This window comes from Panthera pardus, unplaced genomic scaffold, assembly GCF_024362965.1.
Source record: "Panthera pardus isolate Hobbes unplaced genomic scaffold, ASM2436296v1 HiC_scaffold_15, whole genome shotgun sequence".
Classification (NCBI taxonomy): domain Eukaryota; kingdom Metazoa; phylum Chordata; class Mammalia; order Carnivora; family Felidae; genus Panthera; species Panthera pardus.
The window spans coordinates 13173255-13193293 of NW_026526710.1; the positions used below are offsets into that span (position 1 = coordinate 13173255).

The window sequence follows — 20039 nt, forward strand, 5'->3', positions numbered from 1 at the left end:
AGCTAGGACACCCCGGGGCAAGATGGCGGTCGGGCCTCGGACGCTGCCCCGGGTCCGGCAGAGCTCGAGGGCACTGAGCTGAGGCGGCGGTAGCTTCGGCCCCGACCCGGAGCGCGGGGGCCTCGAGCGGATAAAGGTCTACGGCCTACGGGTAGCGAGTGGGAACAGGGTTGTGTGTTTTCCGAGTGGTGGGGGGACTTTGAAGGAGGTGGCTCTTTGGCCGGGTCCCTGCCTCCCCAAGTCGGAGGGCGGGTGCCGGGGGCTGACTTTCGTGCTCGGGGGGTTTCTCCGTAGCCGTTTCCATCCCTTTTCAGCTCTGGGGCGATAGGCCTTTATAGACAGGCTAATGCTGGGTGAAAAAGGTTTGTTATTGTTGTTGATGCCGAGGAAAGATGCTGGGCCTCAGGAGTCCCTCCCCCAAACCGGAGTTCAAATCCTATACTCGCTGTGTGACCTTGGGTGAGTTCCCTCACCTCTCCGAGCCTCGGTTTCTTCCTCTGTAAAACGGAGTCATTAGCTCGTTTCACAGAGGGAGCTGTGTAATACAAGTTTTGGTACCTGGCATTCAGCCCTCTCCGTAGAGGCAGCTGGTGTTAATGATTTCAATAAAGAAAAACTTGGTCGTAATTTGACTCTAACAGCCCTGTGGACAGCCTTGCACGTGCAGCTGTTTGTTTTTGCTGTTCCATGAGTGGGGCAGTCTCCAGGTCTTGTCGGTTTCACTTTAAATAATTGCTTTGGAGTTGGACGTGGCTTCAGATTCAGGAGTCTAGTGACCTCTCACAAGTCACGTTCCCTCTACGTTTCATTTGCTCTGTGTGAAGGTGGGATTGATGATAACACATACCTAGATAGGCAATAGCCTTCAATAAATGATAGCTGTTCTTATTAATAGCCTAAGTGCAATTGCCTGTTCTTTCAAAATTGGACCATTTGAGACCTTATAGAGCTGTTGAAAAGACAGACTGGGTAAATATCTGTACACTGCCTGATTCATGATCCGCCCTTAAATGGTGATGGTCACCACACCTGCCTGTCCAGCTGTTCGCACCATAGGGGGAAAATCCTGTCGGGCTCAGACAGCAGTTGATATTTCTGGCCTTTCACCTTTGGATGATACTCTCTGGCCTCTTTCATAATTCTCCATGAAATTGACCTCATCCAGGGAAGACTGATGTTGAGCAGATATCGTGGGAAGATAGACATAGAGTCTGAGTCCTGTCTCTTAGTATTAAAATCTTGGCTCTGCCCATCACTGGCAGTCTAACATGGACTATGGGAGATACTAAGTGATCTCACAGGGTTGCTGTTATGTAGAAGGGACATGACACATAGTGGGTACTTTAATCAACTTACTTTCCTTTTTGCTTTTTAAGTAATCTTGGTTAACCCAACCTCTTGGGTTTCTAATTTTTCCACCTATATCATTGTTTCCCCTAACTGGATTGTAAGTTTGTTTTGGGGGGGTTTTTTGGTTTTAAGTCTGGATGCTACAGTAAAGCCCAGTTACATGCTATCTGCTTTCAGATACTCCTTGTTAGTATTTTCCCACTTAATCCTAATCACAGCATCCTGACGACTAAATTGGGATACAAGAAGTGTAAATATTTCAGTTAATTCTTGTAGCACCCCTAGGAGGCAGGCACTATGATCCTCAATTTACAGATAAGGAATCTGAGGCCTAGAGAGGATAAATAATTTGGCCAAATGAGGTAGACTGAAAACTAAAAAGAACCAAGGGTACTCGAGATGATCCAAGGTTTTTTCTACTATACACAGCCTTTTCTTTCTTTGATTAAGTCAAGTTTGTGTAATCTTTCATTACAGTTACTTCGAATACACACTTAAAAGACTTCGTAATGTGTTTTGATTAATAAACTGGTAGATTTTAGATAGAAGAGAATAAGAAGGAATTAGAAAAACTGCAAGTACAGACTATTATACGGTGTAAACAAAACCAGCATATAGCATTGCCGAGGGGATGCTAATCTCAAGGAAGAGATCTTATCCTACGAGGCTGTTTGGGAGAAGTGAAAGTTTTGAGATAGCCTTTCAGGTACTTTGTCAGTTTGCATATGCAATCTCCTGTTTTTCCATTGAGAAGAGGCTCCTTCTTTTCATCACCCCTTCCCCCCCCATCCTCCCCCCCCCCCCCCCCAATGAGGGACTCTCTGCCTGTTAAGGAAGAATCATACCATTGTGCTCAGGGCTTGGGCCCTGTCTTCTGCAGCTCTCTGGAGCTTGAAGCTGTTAACCAATCTAAACAGGGCCATAGCCCAAGTGACAGGACTGGTGAATCTTAGTGCACCCAGGGATAGGACAAAATTTAATGGGGGAGGAACGTAAGGGCCCTTAGTGACTAGACAGATGAGAGCCCGTACCGCAGAGTTAAGAAAAAAATTCTCACGTCTGGACAAAGAATACGTCAATTAGACTTACTGTGTAATCTGTCAGCCACCTTGATAGGTATTTGACATAAATTGTCTCATTAAGGCAGAAAGGCTGTGAGACCTCTCCCTGCGGGGGCTGCATGGCAGAGCTAGAGACGGGCTCCAGCTGTGACTCGAAAGGCTGTGTGCCTCTCACAGTGCTGTGCTGCCTCACTGCATGCTTTCTGCAGAGAATTTGGAAAACGGACTAGTTCAGGAAGCAGAACTTCCCATCATTCCTCCACCTCCAAGCAACCACTGTCTACATGTTGTTTTTCATTTCTTAGGCATAAATGTTTTTCATTTTCATTAAAAAAATGCCACACATAACTTTCAATGGCTTCTTAACATGCCATTCCCCTCTGTTCGTGCTTAGTGCCATAAGGTGTGTGCGGCTTCAATTAGCTTCTTTGGGGGTTATTTTCAATCTATTCCCTTTCAGCTGGAGGACTGGGGAGGTACACTATAACATTTAAACCAGACATGAAGGGATGCCTGGGTGGCTCAGTCGGTTGAGCATCCCACTTCAGCTCAGGTCATGATCTCACGGTTCGTGGGTTCGAGCCCCACGTCAGGCCCTGTGCTGACAGCTCAGAACCTGGAGCCTGCTTCGGATTCTGTGTCTCCCTCTCTCTCTGTCCCTCCCCTGCTCATGCTCTGTCTCTCAAAGATGAATAAACGTTTAAAAAAATTAAATCAGACGTTAAGTAAAAATGAGAATACTCGTGTTTTAAACCAGAGGCACTTTTTATTACTTTTATTCAGTGCGGAAGATATATGATACCCTGCCTGTAAAACTTAACCCCGAATCTGGATTTTTCCATGTGCTTCTGCCAGGAAGGACAAGCTCCTCTGAAGCGAGAAGCTGCCCTCGGCATAGTGAGTCCTGTGCAACATCACTAATGATTACCTGGCGTTTCTGTGTCACAGGCAGGTCCTCAGGTGAGCTATTCAGACTGCTGCTGGGCAGAGAGAACAAGTGATTCAGAAGACTGCTACCTTTTTCTCCCCTGCCTTCTTTCCTGCCTTCCTGTGACCAGGTGGGCTCTGTTCATTTGTTTTGACAATTACCGATGAGAGACCCACATGTTGTTTAACAGATGCGAATCCGTGTTGAAAAGGGACCACAGAGGCCTCTCGGTATGTTGACATGGAAAGAGCCTTGAATGAGCTTTTTATTCCTGATGATCTTTTCATGTGGGCACTGCTCTGAGGGAGGTAACGTGGTAAAGGGATTGTTTTCCAGAAGTCTGGATTTCTGAGTAATCCCTTTGAATAATTTTGTCGGCTGGACTGCTTATATAGTTGGGATAGAATGACAAAGTTTTCAAGCATCCAAAGAAATTTCAGCGTGGGAGGCTCCACGGACCCATGTTGTGTGCTCTAGGCATAGCCAAAGCCACATCTTTGGGAAAAGATAGTGATTGGTGATTTAGATAAAAATGTAATGGACAGTTTAGACCCTCTGTCCAAAACATGCCGGTCAGTGGATGGACAGATTCTGCTCCGACGTCCTTATCAGCCCTTGGCAGAATGGGAACAGTAAGGACAGCCGAGTAAGTTATACATAAAACCGAATGTATTCAATCTAACAGATTGTCTTGCATTTTGGACTCACACGTTTGGCTTTTTTAGCGTTAAAATGGCTCTTTTTCCAAAAAAAATAAAATAAAAAATAAGGGCTTATTTTGTGCTGGGCACAAAGTAGATACCAGTAAATATTTGTCGGGTGAACAGAGAAATGAAATAATGGTGACGGTAAATAATTATGTTCGATTTTTTTTTCCCTTCAAGCCTGTACTTTGCAAAATAAATTTGACTGCTCAGCTTTAGACTGCTCCAGAAAATTCAAATACCTAGGAACCTTTGACCTAGAGGATGCCTGGTTTGAATTAGAGCTTTATGGATGGAACTGGTTCATGCTTTGTTCATCTATTAAACAATTACAGAGCCCACACCCTATGGCAGATGCTGTGCTCTTAAGAAGATGTGATTATTTAATGCAGGAAAAAGCACCGCTGGTCTAGATGAGGTGCATGAAAAGAGCCGATAGGAAGTTGGGACTTGTGCCAGGAGAGCTATTAGCCGCTGTGGAGGGAACCGAAGGGTCCTGAGTAGCTCTGCTGCTGCCCGAATGCGTGCCCGCCCGCCCTTGGCTCGCGAGCCCCTTCCTGTGTGTGTTCTTCCTCAATGATCTACGTCAGCCACTTGCCGTTTTCCTTGCAGGGTTCGTGCAAACTTGCAAACATGTTCACCGTTTCTCAGACCTCGAGAGCGTGGTTCATCGATAGAGCCCGTCAGGCTCGGGAGGAAAGGCTGGTGCAGAAGGAGCGGGAGCGGGCGGCCGTCGAGATCCAGGCCCATGTTCGCAGTTTCCTGTGTCGCAGGCGACTGCAGAGAGAGATCCGGTGGGTGCTGGGAAATCCTCAGCACGTTGTCCCCTGTCCCCAGTTAATAGCAAGAAAAAATGGTGTTTTCTCCTACAGTTCTTGAAAAGCCTTCCAGCTGCTATGAGCTCCTAATTTAAAATGTCTTTCCGCCTCCTTCCCCTCCTAGGAGAGAGATCGATGAGTTTTTTAAAGCAGATGACGTGGAGTCCAGTAAAAGAAGCGCACTTTGTATTTTTAAGATTGCCAGGAAACTGCTCTTCTTGTTCAGAATTAAAGAGGATAATGAGGTAAAATAATAATAGTGAACACTGTGCTTACCCATCTGCCAGGTCTTTTGAAAGTATTTTGCAAATATAATTCATTTAATCCTTATAGCGACGCTACAAGATAGATTCTGTTACCACTACATCCTGCCCTTTTTGTTTTCTTGGGATGTGTTTTGCGGGCATTACACTCAGTGCTTCTGAGAATCATCACAATTCTTTTACATTGACCATGACAAGCACTCCGACTCAGATGTATACAGGAGTGAGGCAGGTTGGGCAACTGAGTGGAAGAAGCCATTTACAGGAGAAAACAACAAATTATAATAAGTAGGAGCACCAGGGTGGCTCAGTTGGTTGAACATCCGACTTTGGCTCAGGTCATGGTCACACAGTTCGTGGGTTTGAGCCCCGCATCGGGCGCTGTGCTGACAGCTCAGAGCCTGGAGCCTGCTTCGGGTTCCATGTTTCCCTCTCTCTCTGCCCCTCCCCTGCTCATGCTCGCTCGCTCGCTCTCTCTCAAAAATAAATAAACATTAACAAAAAAGAAATAATAATCAGTAACTGGCAGGAGGTGGTGGTGATGGGGAATGATGACATCAGAGGGAGTTGATGGGGTGTGCGGCATGGCCACTGAAGGGGGGCGGCCAGTCCTGGGCTCCAGCCAGTGGTGGACTGCTGTGAATTTTGAAGAGAGATGCTGGTGATCCTTGTACTCGTTTTTCTCATTTGTAAAAGTTGGTAGCTAATTTGAAATTTCTTTTAAATCCTGTAAACCAAATGAAGCGTGCTGGTCGCACTTTGGGGATTAGAATGATCAGCCTACAAACGATTCCAGGAAGTAGCGAGTTGTCTGTAATGGTACTGACGGTCCCATCGAGGAGGGCCTCTGTGCTCCCAGGGGTTAGACGTTCATTACTGCTAAGCATCCCATTGTGCCAGACCTTCTTCTAGGCAGTGGGGCCCCAGAAGGAAATGAGATGGGCGGGGTCTCTAACCCTGCGGAACATGTAGCCCAGAGAGAGGCAGGACTACACAGGCAGGAAGATGAGGACAGGCAGGTGCCGTGAGGTGACCCCTGTTGATGGAGGAAACTATAGAATGCTGAGGTGGCTGCCCGGGGCCATAGCACTTTTAAGGGTGGATCCAGGGCCGGTATAGACAGCGTAAAGTGGTTTCCAGTTTCCACTTTCCTTCCTTTTGCATTTCAAGTTAAAAATGATGGTGTGACAGGTTGTGGGGAAAAAGTCCGTGTCTGTGGTGCTTACAGAGTGGCCACCGGGAGAGCGCGACCCAGGGAACAGCTGCTAGCCCACAGGAGCACAGGCCCAGATTGCCGGGTTGATTGTGTTTTTGCCAAAGGCACCCCTGGCTGAAACCACGTGTAGGGCTCCTCCAGCCTGTGGGCCACCAATTTGAGAACCTTACGTTAGCCTTTCTGATCCCCAGTTTCCACATCTATAAGGGGGAATTCAATATGATCACGTCCGTGAGTCATCTGGCATCATGTGAGTCCCGCACGTGCCAGGTACCCACGGAACGCTTGCTGCTTTCCCATTTCAATGTGGCTTGCAGAAACGTGTAACCCCCATCCTTCCTCTTCGCAGAGATTTGAGAAGTTGTGTCGCTGCATCCTGAGCAGCATGGATGCTGAGAACGAACCCAAGGTAAGCAAGACGGGGGCTGGGAAGTCTCCCACAAGCTCTCAGGCCGATCTCTTTGGTTCTGAAAGTTCCTGCTAAGTGTTATGATTTTGTTAGGTCGGACTTTGCATACGTGGAACACACACCTGCCTAATAAGTAATGTCTTGAAAACATTACCGCAGTGCAGCTGGTTTTCTTAGTCTTTTCATTATCCAAGGACTGCGTTCTCCTCTGACCTCTTAGGATGGTAAATTCCCTCACTAGGCTATTTTATCTATGGGTTTAGTGTTCAGATAAGTCCTACTCCCTGTTTATTCACCTGTTCATTCCCACTGCCTTCCCCAGCGCTGGACCTAGTGAACTTGTCCTGTCCCAGTAGCTAGAACATACGTAATTTGGTCCCTGTTTCTGCCCATTACATTTCTCTTTCTCCTGCTTGTAGGTGTGGTATGTGTCCTTGGCTCTTTCCAAGGATCTCACCCTCCTGTGGATTAAACAGATCAAACACATTCTTTGGTGTTGCTGTGAGTTTCTTGAGCAGCTCAAGGTAAAAACAGAACAAGACACCTGTAAATGTATCCTTTTCATTGTAAATATATTCCCTCTCATTGGAGGCCTTTAGAGTATATCTTGAGAGTCCTCAAGAATCCATCATAGGTTATTTCTTTGGAAGTTTATCAGAGTCTAGTACAGAATTATTAGCACCCCTGTTCTAGGAGAGAGCAAGCTAGATACCGTTATCAGTAGGAGTCCTTCTTTTCACGTATAACATTCTGAACATTGGCTTATGCTCACCACAGTCTTGACACCCAGAAATCTGTTGCCTTTCTTTTTATTCTTTTGAAATAATGGATAATTTATCGTTTACATTATGCTAGTCAGGCTTCTTGGTACAAGTGCAGAAACCCAGGGCACCTGGGTGGCTCCGTCAGTTAAGCGTCTGACTTCAGCTCAGGTCATGATCTTGCGGTTCATAACTTCATGCCCCGCATCAGGCTCTGTGCTGACAGCTCAGAGCCTAGAGCCTGCTTCGGATTCTATGTCTCCCTCTCTCTCTCTGCTACTTCCCCTACTTCCCCTGCCTGCCTCTCTCTCTCTCTCTCTCTCTCTCAAAAATAAATAAACATTAAAAAAAATTTTTTTAACTAAACAAGTGCAGAAATCCAACATGTGCAGCTCCTAATACATACAAGCTAAGCAAGAAGGAGAATATTTTTTTTAAATGTTTATTTATTTTGGGGGGACAGAGGATCTAAGATGTGTTCTGTGCTGACAGCAGAGACACCGGCATGGGGCTTGAACTCACAAACTGAACCATGAGATTGTGACCTCAGCCGAAGTTGGATGCTCAACCGACCAAGCCATCCAGGTGCCCCGAGAATATTTTTTATAGAACATTCTCTATAATGTGGCAGCCAGGGATGACCAGAGCCAGGAGCTTCTAGGATTCTCCCTCATCCCTTTCTCTCGTCTCTCCTCCCTTTTGGAATCGCTTTGTTCTCTCCTGTTGTAATCACAGTAGTTCTGGCCTCACATCCTCACTCTTATCTTGACCAAAGAGAAAAGGGAGGCCTCTCCCACTAGTTTAGGAATCAGAGAGGACAGTAAAGGCCCAGTGTTGTCCTGGTCTCAACCTCAAACTGGTCACAGTGGCAAGAGGGGGGAAGGTACTGCCACTGGCCCTTCTGGTCCTGTGCCCACCCTTGTGTTATGAGAAGGTGGGCAGGGGTGTGAGTGGTTGCAAACAGTGGACATTTTCACCTCGCACATTGGGAGAGAGGTTTCAGGGGCAGAGGCTTGACTCACGTGGGAGCTGAGCGATGGAGCAGATGTCCCCAGAGCCCCCATATCTCTAGCCATCTCAGGGCACTTGTGATTGACTCTCCTGGCCTTGACCTGGCAGCAAGCATGAATTATGATTATGATAATCAGTATTACATAGAGTTACCTGTGTGTCAGGCCCTGTTCTTAGTGCTTTGTCTACATTAATCCGTTCATTTTTAACAACAACCCTATGAAGAAAGCAATGTTACCACCCATAGTCAACAGCTGAGGAACTGGGGGACAGAGAGGGTAAGCAGCTTGCCCTAACTCACACATCTAGCCAGTGGTCAAGCAGGGAGTCTGAGCCCAGAGTCCCCGTCACGTTCAATTGCATTTCTACTCTGCTGCTCCAGTGAACGTATGTCCGTACATCCATCCATCCATGTAACAGCAGGCCAGCTCCAGTCAGCTTGCTTCCCAAGAATTCTCATTCTCCATTCCCGAGAGTGTTTCAGATTCCGTGCTTGAGGATTCGTGTGCCAGAATCCCTGTCCCTGAACTCCCAAAGTGGTCATTCCCCAAGAGTAAAAGAATAAACTCGGACGGTCCCGACTTGCCGATTGGTGGCAGAGTGCATCCAGGCAAGTTGTGAGTGGCTGCTCCGCCGTCGGACGTATGACTTCATCTCAGTCTCTTTGTTGTTTCCAGCCTGAAATCTTACAGGACTCCAGACTCATCACGCTGTACCTCACGATGCTTGTCACCTTCACAGACACTTCAACATGGAAAATCCTCCGCGGAAAAGGTGTGTGGGACTGGCTTCAAAATCTTTCCCAAGCAGCATTTGCATAGAGACCTTGGGGACCTTTTCTCCTTTCGAAGAAGCATTTTCACTGCCATAAGCCTCAGGGGGGGCCCTGAAAGCATACCAATGAAGATGCCCTTGACGTTTCCATCAGATAGCATTGTAATATCCAGAATACATTCAGGACTGTGTGTTCTAATCTCTCCTTTGAATGTACGTTTAAAGGCACGGTCCCCCTGAGCTCATTTTTTAAAACTCCCGTAGCACCTCAGCCTCCAAGTGGTGATATTCACTCAAGCCTTGTCATTCGTGTCACAATCATTGGGCAGCAAATAATTCTATTTTGTCCATAAGATTTGCATCATGAAGTTGCCTCCTCCCTCAGATGCCGTACTGAGCCTTCCGTGTTTTGTCCGTTCACTTTGTCCATCCGCTCTGCAAATGGCCTTCTCCGTGCCACATTCTGTGCGGGCACTGGAGATACAGAGAAGGCCGCTGCCTTCGGGCTTCAGGTGCCAAAGACTGCCGTGTGCCCGCCCGCCCTTCACAGAACTGGAGAGTCTGGTGAGGGAGATAGACGCTAAAGGGAAGTCCCATACATGTGACTATATGCGAATATAGGAAGGACTTACATGTGAACACACGCATGTCATGACGACCGTGTGAAACGTAGCGCTCGGAACGAAGACTACGGAGAAACAAGAACGTTGAGCGGATCCGGGAGGCCCTGCCTCCCTGTGTCTGGGACTCAGGCTCTCCCGCCGAAGTGATGTCTGAGTGAACAGCTGAAGGGAGAGTTGGGGTTCGCAGAGCCAAGGGGAAGGACTTTGAGAACAGAGGCAACTATGTGCAAAGGCTCCTGGCCAGAAAAGAGGGGTTATTTTAAGGCGTGGGCTGTGAGGGGGGGGCATTTAAATCTTGGGGAGTTCTGGCCTTGAGTTCCAGGGTGTCTGTCTCCCAGCGGGGAGAGGCGGTGGCCACAGAGAGCAAACGATGCTGGGCCCTCAGGGAATTAGGAAAGGTGCGACAGGTGCTCAGAGGCTGGGGACGTTACTTCTGGCTGAGGGAGATCATAGGACCCATCACCTGAGAGGTGACACTTGAGCTGGACCTTCCAGGAGAGTGGATTCTGGAGTTCATCCTCTCCCTGTGCCTGATACCAGGCTGAAGGGGAGTAGGAAGACAAGCCACCGAAATGATGGCCTCGGGCCTGGGGTGTGCTATAAATAGTTCACGGTCAGGCCAGTGCCTTTTCTCTCACACGTCTTTCTTCATTCAGGGGAGAGTCTTCGACCAGCCATGAACCACATCTGTGCAAATATAATGGGACATCTCAACCAGCATGGATTCTATCCTGTGCTGCAGGTTTGTGAGTGCGTCCCCGAACACGTGACCTCTCTCTTCAGTACCTGAACTTGAATTTTCACAGCTGATTTTGGCATTACCTGGTGCCCTCTTCACAGAAGCTTTTTTGCAGGAGGAGTTTAATGCTCAGCGTCCTGTCCCTTCCCCCACCTTGAGTCGCTTGTGGTCTGTGTCGAGGGAGGACAGTGGCACTGGGGTCCCTTCGTTGTGCTACATCTTTGGCTGCAGAAATGACCCAGCCGCCTGACACTTAAAGTCGAGAGGGGAGGCCTCAGGATTTGATTCCCTCGGGTTCCTTCTTGGGTGAAGTCTGGAGTTAGCTTTCTTGCTGTGTCCTCAAACACCCTTCTGTCCACACCACCCCTGTTGTGCCGGCTCACACACCCGGGGGAATAAATGCCGGAACTCGAATCGCTGTTTAAAAGCGGTTTGGGATTCTCGGGTTTAGAAGTAGCATTGATGGAACCCTTCCTTCTGCCCGGCGCTGAGATGGGCTCCTTCCTGATCGGGTTTCCTCTTCTCACATGAACCCTGGGAGGCGGTGTGATGGCCGAAGGTGGTGCCGTCAGCAGCACGTCTCTGTGAGGAATCTTCTACTGGATGCCAGAATGTAGGAGTAGCATACGTATGAAATTTTAAGTGTGGTAGTCTTTTTATTGGCTGTAAACTTTTTTGGCTGTTTCTTATTTTAAAAATTTAAACACAATATTTAGAGAGACAGTGGTATAATGAAGGAGATACCCTTTACTTTGCTCTCCCTTCATTTTTGGAAAACATTCTAAATATAGGTTTTTTTGTTTTTCTTTTTATCTGAAGCACTCATTTTACTTCTGTGCTACTTTTTTACGTACAAGTGACTGTAGGTTGGCATCGGCCCCTGACCAGTTAAAATGTTCTTTTTCAGATGCTGTTAACCCGTGGCCTGGCAAGACCCCGGCCTTGTCTGTCCAAAAGCACTTTAACTGCGACCTTTTCTCTCGCACTGCGGTAAGTAACTCCAGCTGAGGAGCTGGCATGCTTCCGGAAACTTCCTCCTCTCGCTTTCCCTTCCTCCTGTTCCTCACGTTACGTGTGGGGGCTTGCCTGTTCTGTTCACTGACAGGGTGCATCTGTGGCAGCTCTTCTGTCTGTGCCCCTGAATTTTTTGCATCGCGATTTGAAGGAAGCTTTTCAAAGCGAATTGCTTTCATTGTGCCAAGGACCCAAGACCCAAGCATTTTTCCTTTTGAGCTTTTTAATTGATAAGATAAAGAGAACCCCTTGAGCTGGAAGAGGCCCGGCGAAAGGCAGAGTAGAGGGTAAAGGGAGTAGTGTTGTGAGCCCAGGTTTAAAATGTTAAAATCTGGGCCGCCTGGGTGGCCCAGTCAGTTAAGCATCCAACTAATGGTTCCAGCTCAGGTCGTGATCTCACAGGTTAGTGAATTCAAACCCCACATTGGGCTCTGTGCTGATGGTGCAAAGCCTGCTTGGGATTCTCTCAGTGTCTGTCTGTCTGTCTCTCTCTCTCTCTCTCTCTCTGCCCCTCCCCCACTCACACTGTCTTTGTCTCTCTCAAAAATAAATAAACTTAAATAAATAAATAAAATACAATAAAATGTTAGAATCTGGAGGCTCAGAGAGGTTGTACTGTTTGCCTTCACTTAGATAGGAGATACAAAATACATAAGCTAAGTACTTCCATATAGAAATTATGCCTGCAATTCTGAGAATTAAAGTGCACAAAGCTGTGTCTGTGACTGGGTCCAGAACATTCTTAAGCTGTTGAGAGGAGCACAGACTTGGGGGAGATGTTAATATGATAACTTGATCGTCTTAATCCCCAAGATAATAATAACTTTGGGCAGGGGGAGTGTTACGGTCAAACCAGTGACGTAAAGCTCCCTGCTCTGCCCCCCTTTGCTAATCCACAGGGCAATTTACCGCAGAGAGCTCTTGACAAGTCCTGAGGTCTAAGAACCTTTGGGCCTGTTTAATCCAGTGCCAGCCCAAACATACCTGAACGTGGAATACCCCCACCTAAGTTTTCACTGGTGGAATGTGTCTATTGGTGTCCCATGGACTCCTTTCCTGTGGAATACCAGTTAGCAAACGATGGTCTAGAGATTGGTTGGTAAACTTTTTCTGCAAGGGGCCAGCTAATACGTATTTTCGGTTCTGTGGTCCATGCAGTGTCGGTCACAACCACCCTGCTGGTGTGGCACAAAGCACCTATAGATGATGCGTACACAGAGGAGAATGGCTATGTTTGAAGAAAACTGTATTTGCAAAAATAGGCAAGGGGCAGAATTTGGCCTGTGAGCCATTTTTGCCGCTCCTGGTCTAGACTGTGCTTTCCACTAACCATTAGCCACCTGGGGTTTAAATAGACATATATTAAAATTAAGAATTCAGTTCCTTGCAGCGTCTGGGTGGCTCAGTTGGTTGAGCATCTGACTCTTGATTTCTGCTCAGGTCATGATCCCAGAGTCATGGGATCGAGCTCTGCATCTGGCTCCATGCTAGGTGTGGAGCCTGCTTAAGGTTCTCTCTCTCCCTCCCTCTGCCCCTGCCCCCTGCTCGCATTCTCTCTCTCTCTCCCTCTCTTTAAAACTGAAACTAAAATTAAAATTAAAAACAAAAAAAGAATTCAGTTCCTCAGTTGCATTAGCCACGTTTCAGGTGCTTCGGGACCACGTGTGACTGAGCAGTGACAGCCTTATTGGACCACACAAAGAAGAAACATTTCCACCATCACGGAAAGTTCTGTTGGACAAGGCTGGTCTAGAGCAGCCTTCTCTGTAATGAGAACCACATTTTAAAAGACCAGAAATAAGGGGAAATTATTTAAATCGATATATCCAAAATATAATCATTTCTACATGTAGTCAGTCTTTTAAATTCTTTATTTTAGTTAAAATTAACTTGGGGCGCCTGGGTGGCTCAGTCAGTTAAGTGTCTGACTTCGGCTCAGGTCACGAACTCACCGTTGGTGGGTTTGAGCCCCGCATCGGGCTCTGTGCTAACAGCTCGGAGCCTGGAGCTGCTTCAGATTCTGGGTCTCCCTCTCTCTCTCTGCCCCTCCCCCGCTTGCACTCTGTCTCTCAAAAAGAAATAATAAACATTTAAAAAAATTAATAATTTATTTCTTTTCATACTGAGTCTTCAAAGCCTATTGTGTATTTTACCCTTAAAGCCTACCTGCATCTGAACTAACCACATTTTAAGTGGTCGGGAGCCACACGTGGCTACTGGCTACTGCGTTGGGCAGCCCATTTCTAGAAGCGAGATCCTTACGAGAGAGGAGCAGGGGTCTGCCAGTGATGCTGTAATTAGTTACAGAAGTAGACCAGATCGTCTAGTAAACAAACACACCTTCCTTTCAGACTCTGAGAGGAGTCGTATTTAATGAGTCCTAAGACATAGGTGCAAACAGGTTTTCCAGCGGCAGGTGTCCCGCATCTGCTCTCTCTGAGTCACTTTCTGGAGCAGTTCGTTCCAGCCTCGCCCACCCTCCCCTCTCGTCAGAGGCAGGGAAGCGTTGACACGCAGGTGCCTGAGCTCCAGGGCACAGGGCCGCTCTGCCGCCCTCCTCCGTCTCCTGAGAACAGAAGTCTTCCCTTCCGTTCCAACGTCCCTCCCCCGCCCAGAGTGTTGTAATTCAAGAGTGATTCACCGAGAGGGTCACATCCAGCCATTCCGTCATGTTCCTTCTCCTTTAAGAATGTGGTAGCCTCCATCATTTAGATTTTTTCACTCTGTACGTTAGAGTCGTTAGAGTCCATTGGCTCACTCTGAAGGCCAGGCGGCTCTGAAGCCTTTTCCTTAAGTAGTGTCCTTTTTCCCCTCTGAGTATTTGAATGTAATTGAACATGGCCAGGACCTTTTAAAACAAAATACCTAGGGGTTTTGTCACAGTAGGATATACTATTGAAAGTCTGTAAAATCATAAACGTTATGTTCAGACGTGATCACTAAATCCTATGATGCAAATAGCCAACATTCATGGGCCACACGATTGTTTTAAGATTTATACCCACATTAACTGACTCCTCACCACATTCTCTAATCTTAGTTTTATAAATGAGGAAGTTAAGGCCCAGAGAGGTTAAGGCATGAGCAGGGCCCCGGTCACACAGCAGGGAGTGACAGGGCCAGGAGTTGAACCCAGGCTATCCTGACCTCAGAGCCCATACTCTTTACTCCTCGTTCTTTATTCTTGTCTCACATATTGGCCACAATTTTGTATTCCAAGAGCAACATATATTGAATCCGTGGCACGTGGCACCTTCTCAAACTCTCCTTGTTCCATTCATTCCCCAGGCCCCCGTTTTGCCCAGACTCGGTTTCTGTTTTTTCCCTTGTGCCTGTCCAGCTCCCTGGTTGCAGCGTGAGCTCTGTACTGGTGGGGACTGTGCAGCGAACGTCTCCTTTACCATCCTCCCCTGCCGTGCCAAACACTGAGGCCACACATAAGGCCACATCCTGAGACCTAGCAGGACATCTGCAGAATTTGTCCCCCAAGGGGGCTCAGGTGCAACAACTGCGAGGCTAAAGGAAGTGTTTTGTTTTGTTTTTTAGAGTTTATTTATTTTGAGAGAGAAAGAGTGGGGGAGGGACAGAGGAAAGGAGGGGGAGAGAGAATCCCAAGCAGGCTGTGTGCTGTCGGCATGGAGTCCGACACAGGGCTCGAATTCACGAACCATGAGGTCATGACCTGAGCTGAAACCGAGAGTCAGATGCTTAACTGACTGAGCCCCCCAGGCACCCCTAAGGAAGGTTTTTGATGACCTCATGCCGAGGTGTACGTAACAGGGCACCAAGGGAAACCGAGCATCTAGTACGTATGTGTGGTCTTTTGAGACTGGATGTTCCCATTTTCAGCCTTTAGTTTTCCTAGACGTCCTGTGAGGCGTAATTTCAAGGGAGTTGGGGGCGTTGGCAGAGTGGTTCTTTGGTTCCGGGGCAACATGCAAACCCATGTGAATAAGGCGATCTGTCTGTGTCTAGCCCTGTGATTGCTGCACAATTTTCAGACAGTCTGCTTCGGCCATTCCTCATCCACATCATGTCTGTGCCTGCTCTCGTGACTCACCTCAGCACAGTGACCCCTGAGGTAAGTGGCTCTCCGGTTCCCCACCCCCAGTCCATTTTTGCCATTCTTCTTAGAAATTAGAGAGTAAAATGTTTTCTCCCTTCATTTCCACCTCTTCTCCTGACACTTCTACTAAGGCAGGAGCTGCTGTAGACGCACTCGTGTTAGCGGCCGAGAGAGCCAGGTCCTCATCTTGGTTCATTTGCTTCCTGGCCGTTGAGAGCATGTTTGGCATCTAGGTGTTGATGTGCAAGCGACCAAGTTCATGCTCCAGTGGGAAATTCTTCCTGTCGGCTCCCGCTCTAACAGTCTGCAATTGTTCGCAGCGCCTCACCGTTTTAGAATCTCATGACATGCTTCGTAAATTCATCACATTTTTAAGAAACGAAGATCGATGCCGTGACGTATGTGAAAGCTTAGAAGGATGCCATACGCTTTGTCTAATGGGTGAGTATCTGTGGCTGGGCATCAGGAGAAGCCCAAGCGTGTTTGCTTTTTGCTGTTCTGGGGATCATGAGTTGTTTTTAGTAACGCTTGGAAGTACCTAATGATAAAAGACATGTAATTGGATACATAAAATAGACACGTAGAATTGAAAACTGATGGAAAATATAGCAACCTGGCAACCTGGCTGAGTGAAAAATGTTAAATTTTGGCCCTCAGCTTCCTGGCATCCAAGAGAAGAATGAAAATGGGATGAGTCACCTGGGTAATTCTCATCTCAAAAGAGAAGGGAGGGCACAGCTGGGTGGTGTTTAGATCGGAGCAGAGCCTCATCATCTATTTTACGTTTTCCTTGTAAGTAGAGAAAGGACAGAAGCGAATAGGTAGAGCGTAATTCTCATCACTTAGAAGAGGTTTTTTTTAATGGAGGAAAAGGTCCTTGGGGCTAAATTTTAAGGGAGTTCGTGGTGAGTAACTTCGGTGAACGCTGAGCAAGAGTGACTTCCTAGGACGTTCAGGTGTCCTTCCAAAGGTCATTTCTTACATTGACTCTCGATTCTCGAGTTTTAGTGTCGTATCGAAGTGTTATATGCTAACTAAAGTTCACACACGTCTGCGTATGAGTCTGCCTGTCCTCCTCACGGCAAGAGTGGGGATCATTATCCCAATCTTCTAGATGAGGAGACGGATTCGAGAGGTGGGTTGAGGGTCGCACAGCTCCTCTGTGGCAGGGCCAGGGTTTGAAGCCAGGCGCGACACGGAGCAGCCCCAGCACTGCCAGCTGCCAGGTGCCTCTCCACGTGGGATTTCTTCCTGCACGTGGACGTGACTGCGGGAGCCCCAGGCGGAGAGTGGGGCTGCGAGGTGACGGAGCGGGTCTGCCCGGGCTCCTTGCACTCAGCCTTCTCTCTTTGCAGGCAACCTTCTGCAGTTGGGCTCCCTCAGCCCCAAGGTGTTAGAGGAAGAGACGGATGGGTTCGTGAGTTTGCTCACCCAGATGCTGTGCTACTGTCAGAAGTACGTGTCCCAGAAGAAATCCAACCTGACGCACTGGCACCCCGTCCTCGGCTGGTTCTCCCAATCTGTGGACTATGGGTAAGTCCCAGGGCAAATCACTGCCTTTCTTGTCTCCTGCCTGTCTGTCACCACCTCCCCCTTCTTCCTTCCATCTTTCTTCCGGCTTCTGTTGTTTTGTTTCTGGTTGCAAAAGTAATATATATCACTGGATAAAATCTAGATAAGACCAAAAGAAAAAAAACCACCCCATTGTGCTACTACCCAGAGACAACCGTGTGAACGTCCCTTCAGTTTCTTTTTTTTACCTGTAAATATCAACAGGTTTTTTTTTTTTTTTTAAGTTTATTTATTTTGAGAGAGAGCATGCACATGCGTGGGGGAGGGACACAGAGAGAGGAGGAGAGAGAGAGAATCCCAAGCAGACTTGACACCATCAGTGCAGAGCCCAATGTGGGGCTTGAACCCACAGCCTGTGAGATCGTGACCTGAGCCGAGATCAAGAGCCGGGCGCTCAACTGACTGAGCCACCCAGGCACCACTCAATAGTTTTTTGTTGTTGGTTTTTTTTTTGAGATCATTTATTTTGTATTTCATTCTTTAGTAAATTGTGAACCTTATCTGTCAACCCTATTTTTTCTTTTTCAGTATCACTTTTCCTGACTCCCTAGACTGCCGTATTTTGCAGGTGATTAAAATAAGCCCCGTGACTGAAAGGGGGTAGAGGTCACCTCAGATCCTTTTCAAGAGGTGGAATATAAGTTTAAAATTTTGTAACTAAAGGACTCAAAAACATTAAAAGCACTAGGCTCAAAGAGAGAGATTAAGTAAACGGCATCACAGATTTGAAAGCAGAACAAGCCTCCTGGGCTGAGATGAGGCAGGTCTCGGGAGTGAAGGTGGCTAGAGCTTCTGGCTCTTTTCCTGTTCAGATAGCTGCCTGGATCCCTGGCAGATGTCCTTGAAACAAAGAGTGAGGGCCAAGGGAGGAAATCCCAGGATAGCCTCCCTTTTCCTCCTACCAGAGTGCCATCCAGTTGAAAAGACAAATGGCCAGCCCGTGATGGGCCCCAGTGTGATAGCCCAGCCTGAGGAGAATGGGGCAGGTGTGTTGTGGCCTCAGGAAGGATGTTCTGGGAGGCAGGAGGGGCGGGGGGGGCAGCAGTGGGCAACCTGGTCTGCTCTGAGTGGACTTGGACAAGCCCCTTTACCCTGCTCTCCTTGCCCGAAACCCGGGGATGATTTTCACAGTCTCTCGGAGTGTGGTGTTTCAGAGGATTGAAGGAGATAAGGTACGTGAAGGGCCTGCCTCTAGGCCTGGCTCGTGCTCATGGGTCGTGGCTGTTTCCACTGTGGTGCCGGGAGCCAGGGGAGCCCTCATAGGCTCTTAAGCCGGGAGGTGATGAAGGCGGATTTCAGGAGTGTGAGTCTGACGCTAGGGCTGCGGCGTGGAGCGGGGAGACTTTCAGGAGGTTGGGGGTCGTGGAGACTCGCGGGCCAGGCCTGCGGGCTGGATGTGAAGAAGAGGCCAGTGCAGCAGACGGCAGATGGCTTTTGTCGACTGGATGGTAAATGGGGTGGGGTCAGAACAGAGAGAGGGCATGACTATGGCAGGTGGAGCCTGCGGCCCTGGGGCGAGCAGGGATGCTGTTGGCGGCACGGGAGGCCTGGGTGGGGTGGCAGAGGAGGCAAAGAGACCAGTGCCTTATGCATCTAGGCCCCCTTTTTCGTATCCTCTTACTCGCCATGTCGAGTGGCAGGTTGTAGCCACCCCTCCAAGCGGAAGGCCCTCTGGGGAGCTGAGCGGGCTCTCCCCGGCCATCCGTCAGGCGGAGCTGACAGCGCCCGTCTCCTGCTCTCTCGTAGCCTTAACGAGTCCATGCCCCTGATCACCAAACAGCTGCAGTTCCTGTGGGGGGTGCCTCTGATCCGGATCTTCTTCAGTGACATCCTGAACAAGAAGCTTCTGGAGAACCAGGAGCCAGCCCACGCGCAGCCGGCATCCCCCCAGAACGTGCTTCCCGTGAAGAGTAAGTGGCTCGGGGGGGCCGACCCTGTGGCTCTGCCTGGCTCGGGGGCCGCTCCTGTTGTCCCTGTGTGCCTTCTCCCCTCTGTTTCTGTGACGCTCGGACTTCTCCCACAAGGGTTTTAAGACCACTAAGCCAAGTTCACATTCAGCAAAACAGCAATAGAAAATCTTCAGGAATAGAAAACAAGGACCAGGGAAGTAGCAGTAGGTGAACAAAACCGAGGTCGTATATAGAGAAGAGTGTCCACAGATGGGTGTGCCACAAGGGCCATGGTGGTTGTCTCTGGGCTTCCATTTGGCTCTGAATTTCTAGTAGCTAAAATGAAAAGGGGGGTGGGGATCTTTTCTTACTCTTCCCTAGCAGGAAAAAGGAAGGCCCGTTTCTTAAATTTTAAATTTTTTTTAAGTTTATTTATTTTGAAAGAAAGAGAAAAAGCATCAGCGAGGGAGGGGCAGTGAGAGAGGGAGAGAGGGGATCCCAAGCAGTCTCTGCACTGTCAGTGCAGAGCCCAACACGGGACTTGATCCCACCGACCGTGAGATCACAACCTGAGTCAATACTAAGAGTTAGACACTTATCCAACTGAGCCACCCAGGTGCCCTCAGTTTTTTAAGTTTATTTATTTATTTTAGGAGAGAGAGAATCCCAAGCCGGCTTCTGCGCTGTCAGCACAGAGCCCGATGTGGGGCTCCATCTCATGAACCGCGAGATGATGACCTGAGCCCAAACTAAGAGTCAGATGCTTAACTGACTGAGCCACCCACATGCCTCAGAAGGTTCATTTCTTAAGGGAGGTAGAGCCTTTCTGAGTTCCTAATCA

General features: G+C 48.2%; 1 protein-coding gene across 5 annotated transcripts in view; it reads left to right on the plus strand.

The window, feature by feature from the left end:
• The first annotated feature begins 22 nt into the window (after positions 1 to 22).
• Positions 23 to 20039, plus strand: part of UBE3B (ubiquitin protein ligase E3B) — a 51876-nt gene continuing 31859 nt past the window's right edge. The window contains exons 1-13 of one of the 5 annotated variants that reach the window (XM_019467177.2): positions 23 to 136; positions 3267 to 3371; positions 4656 to 4837; positions 4986 to 5106; positions 6690 to 6749; positions 7169 to 7273; positions 9199 to 9295; positions 10575 to 10660; positions 11565 to 11647; positions 15647 to 15752; positions 16058 to 16178; positions 17093 to 17270; positions 19056 to 19219. In XM_019467177.2, coding sequence (XP_019322722.2) covers positions 4677 to 4837; positions 4986 to 5106; positions 6690 to 6749; positions 7169 to 7273; positions 9199 to 9295; positions 10575 to 10660; positions 11565 to 11647; positions 15647 to 15752; positions 16058 to 16178; positions 17093 to 17270; positions 19056 to 19219 — 1282 coding nt within the window. In that variant the 5' untranslated portion in view covers positions 23 to 136; positions 3267 to 3371; positions 4656 to 4676. The other 4 variants (XM_019467176.2, XM_019467178.2, XM_019467175.2 and 1 more) reach the window with 4 other exon arrangements.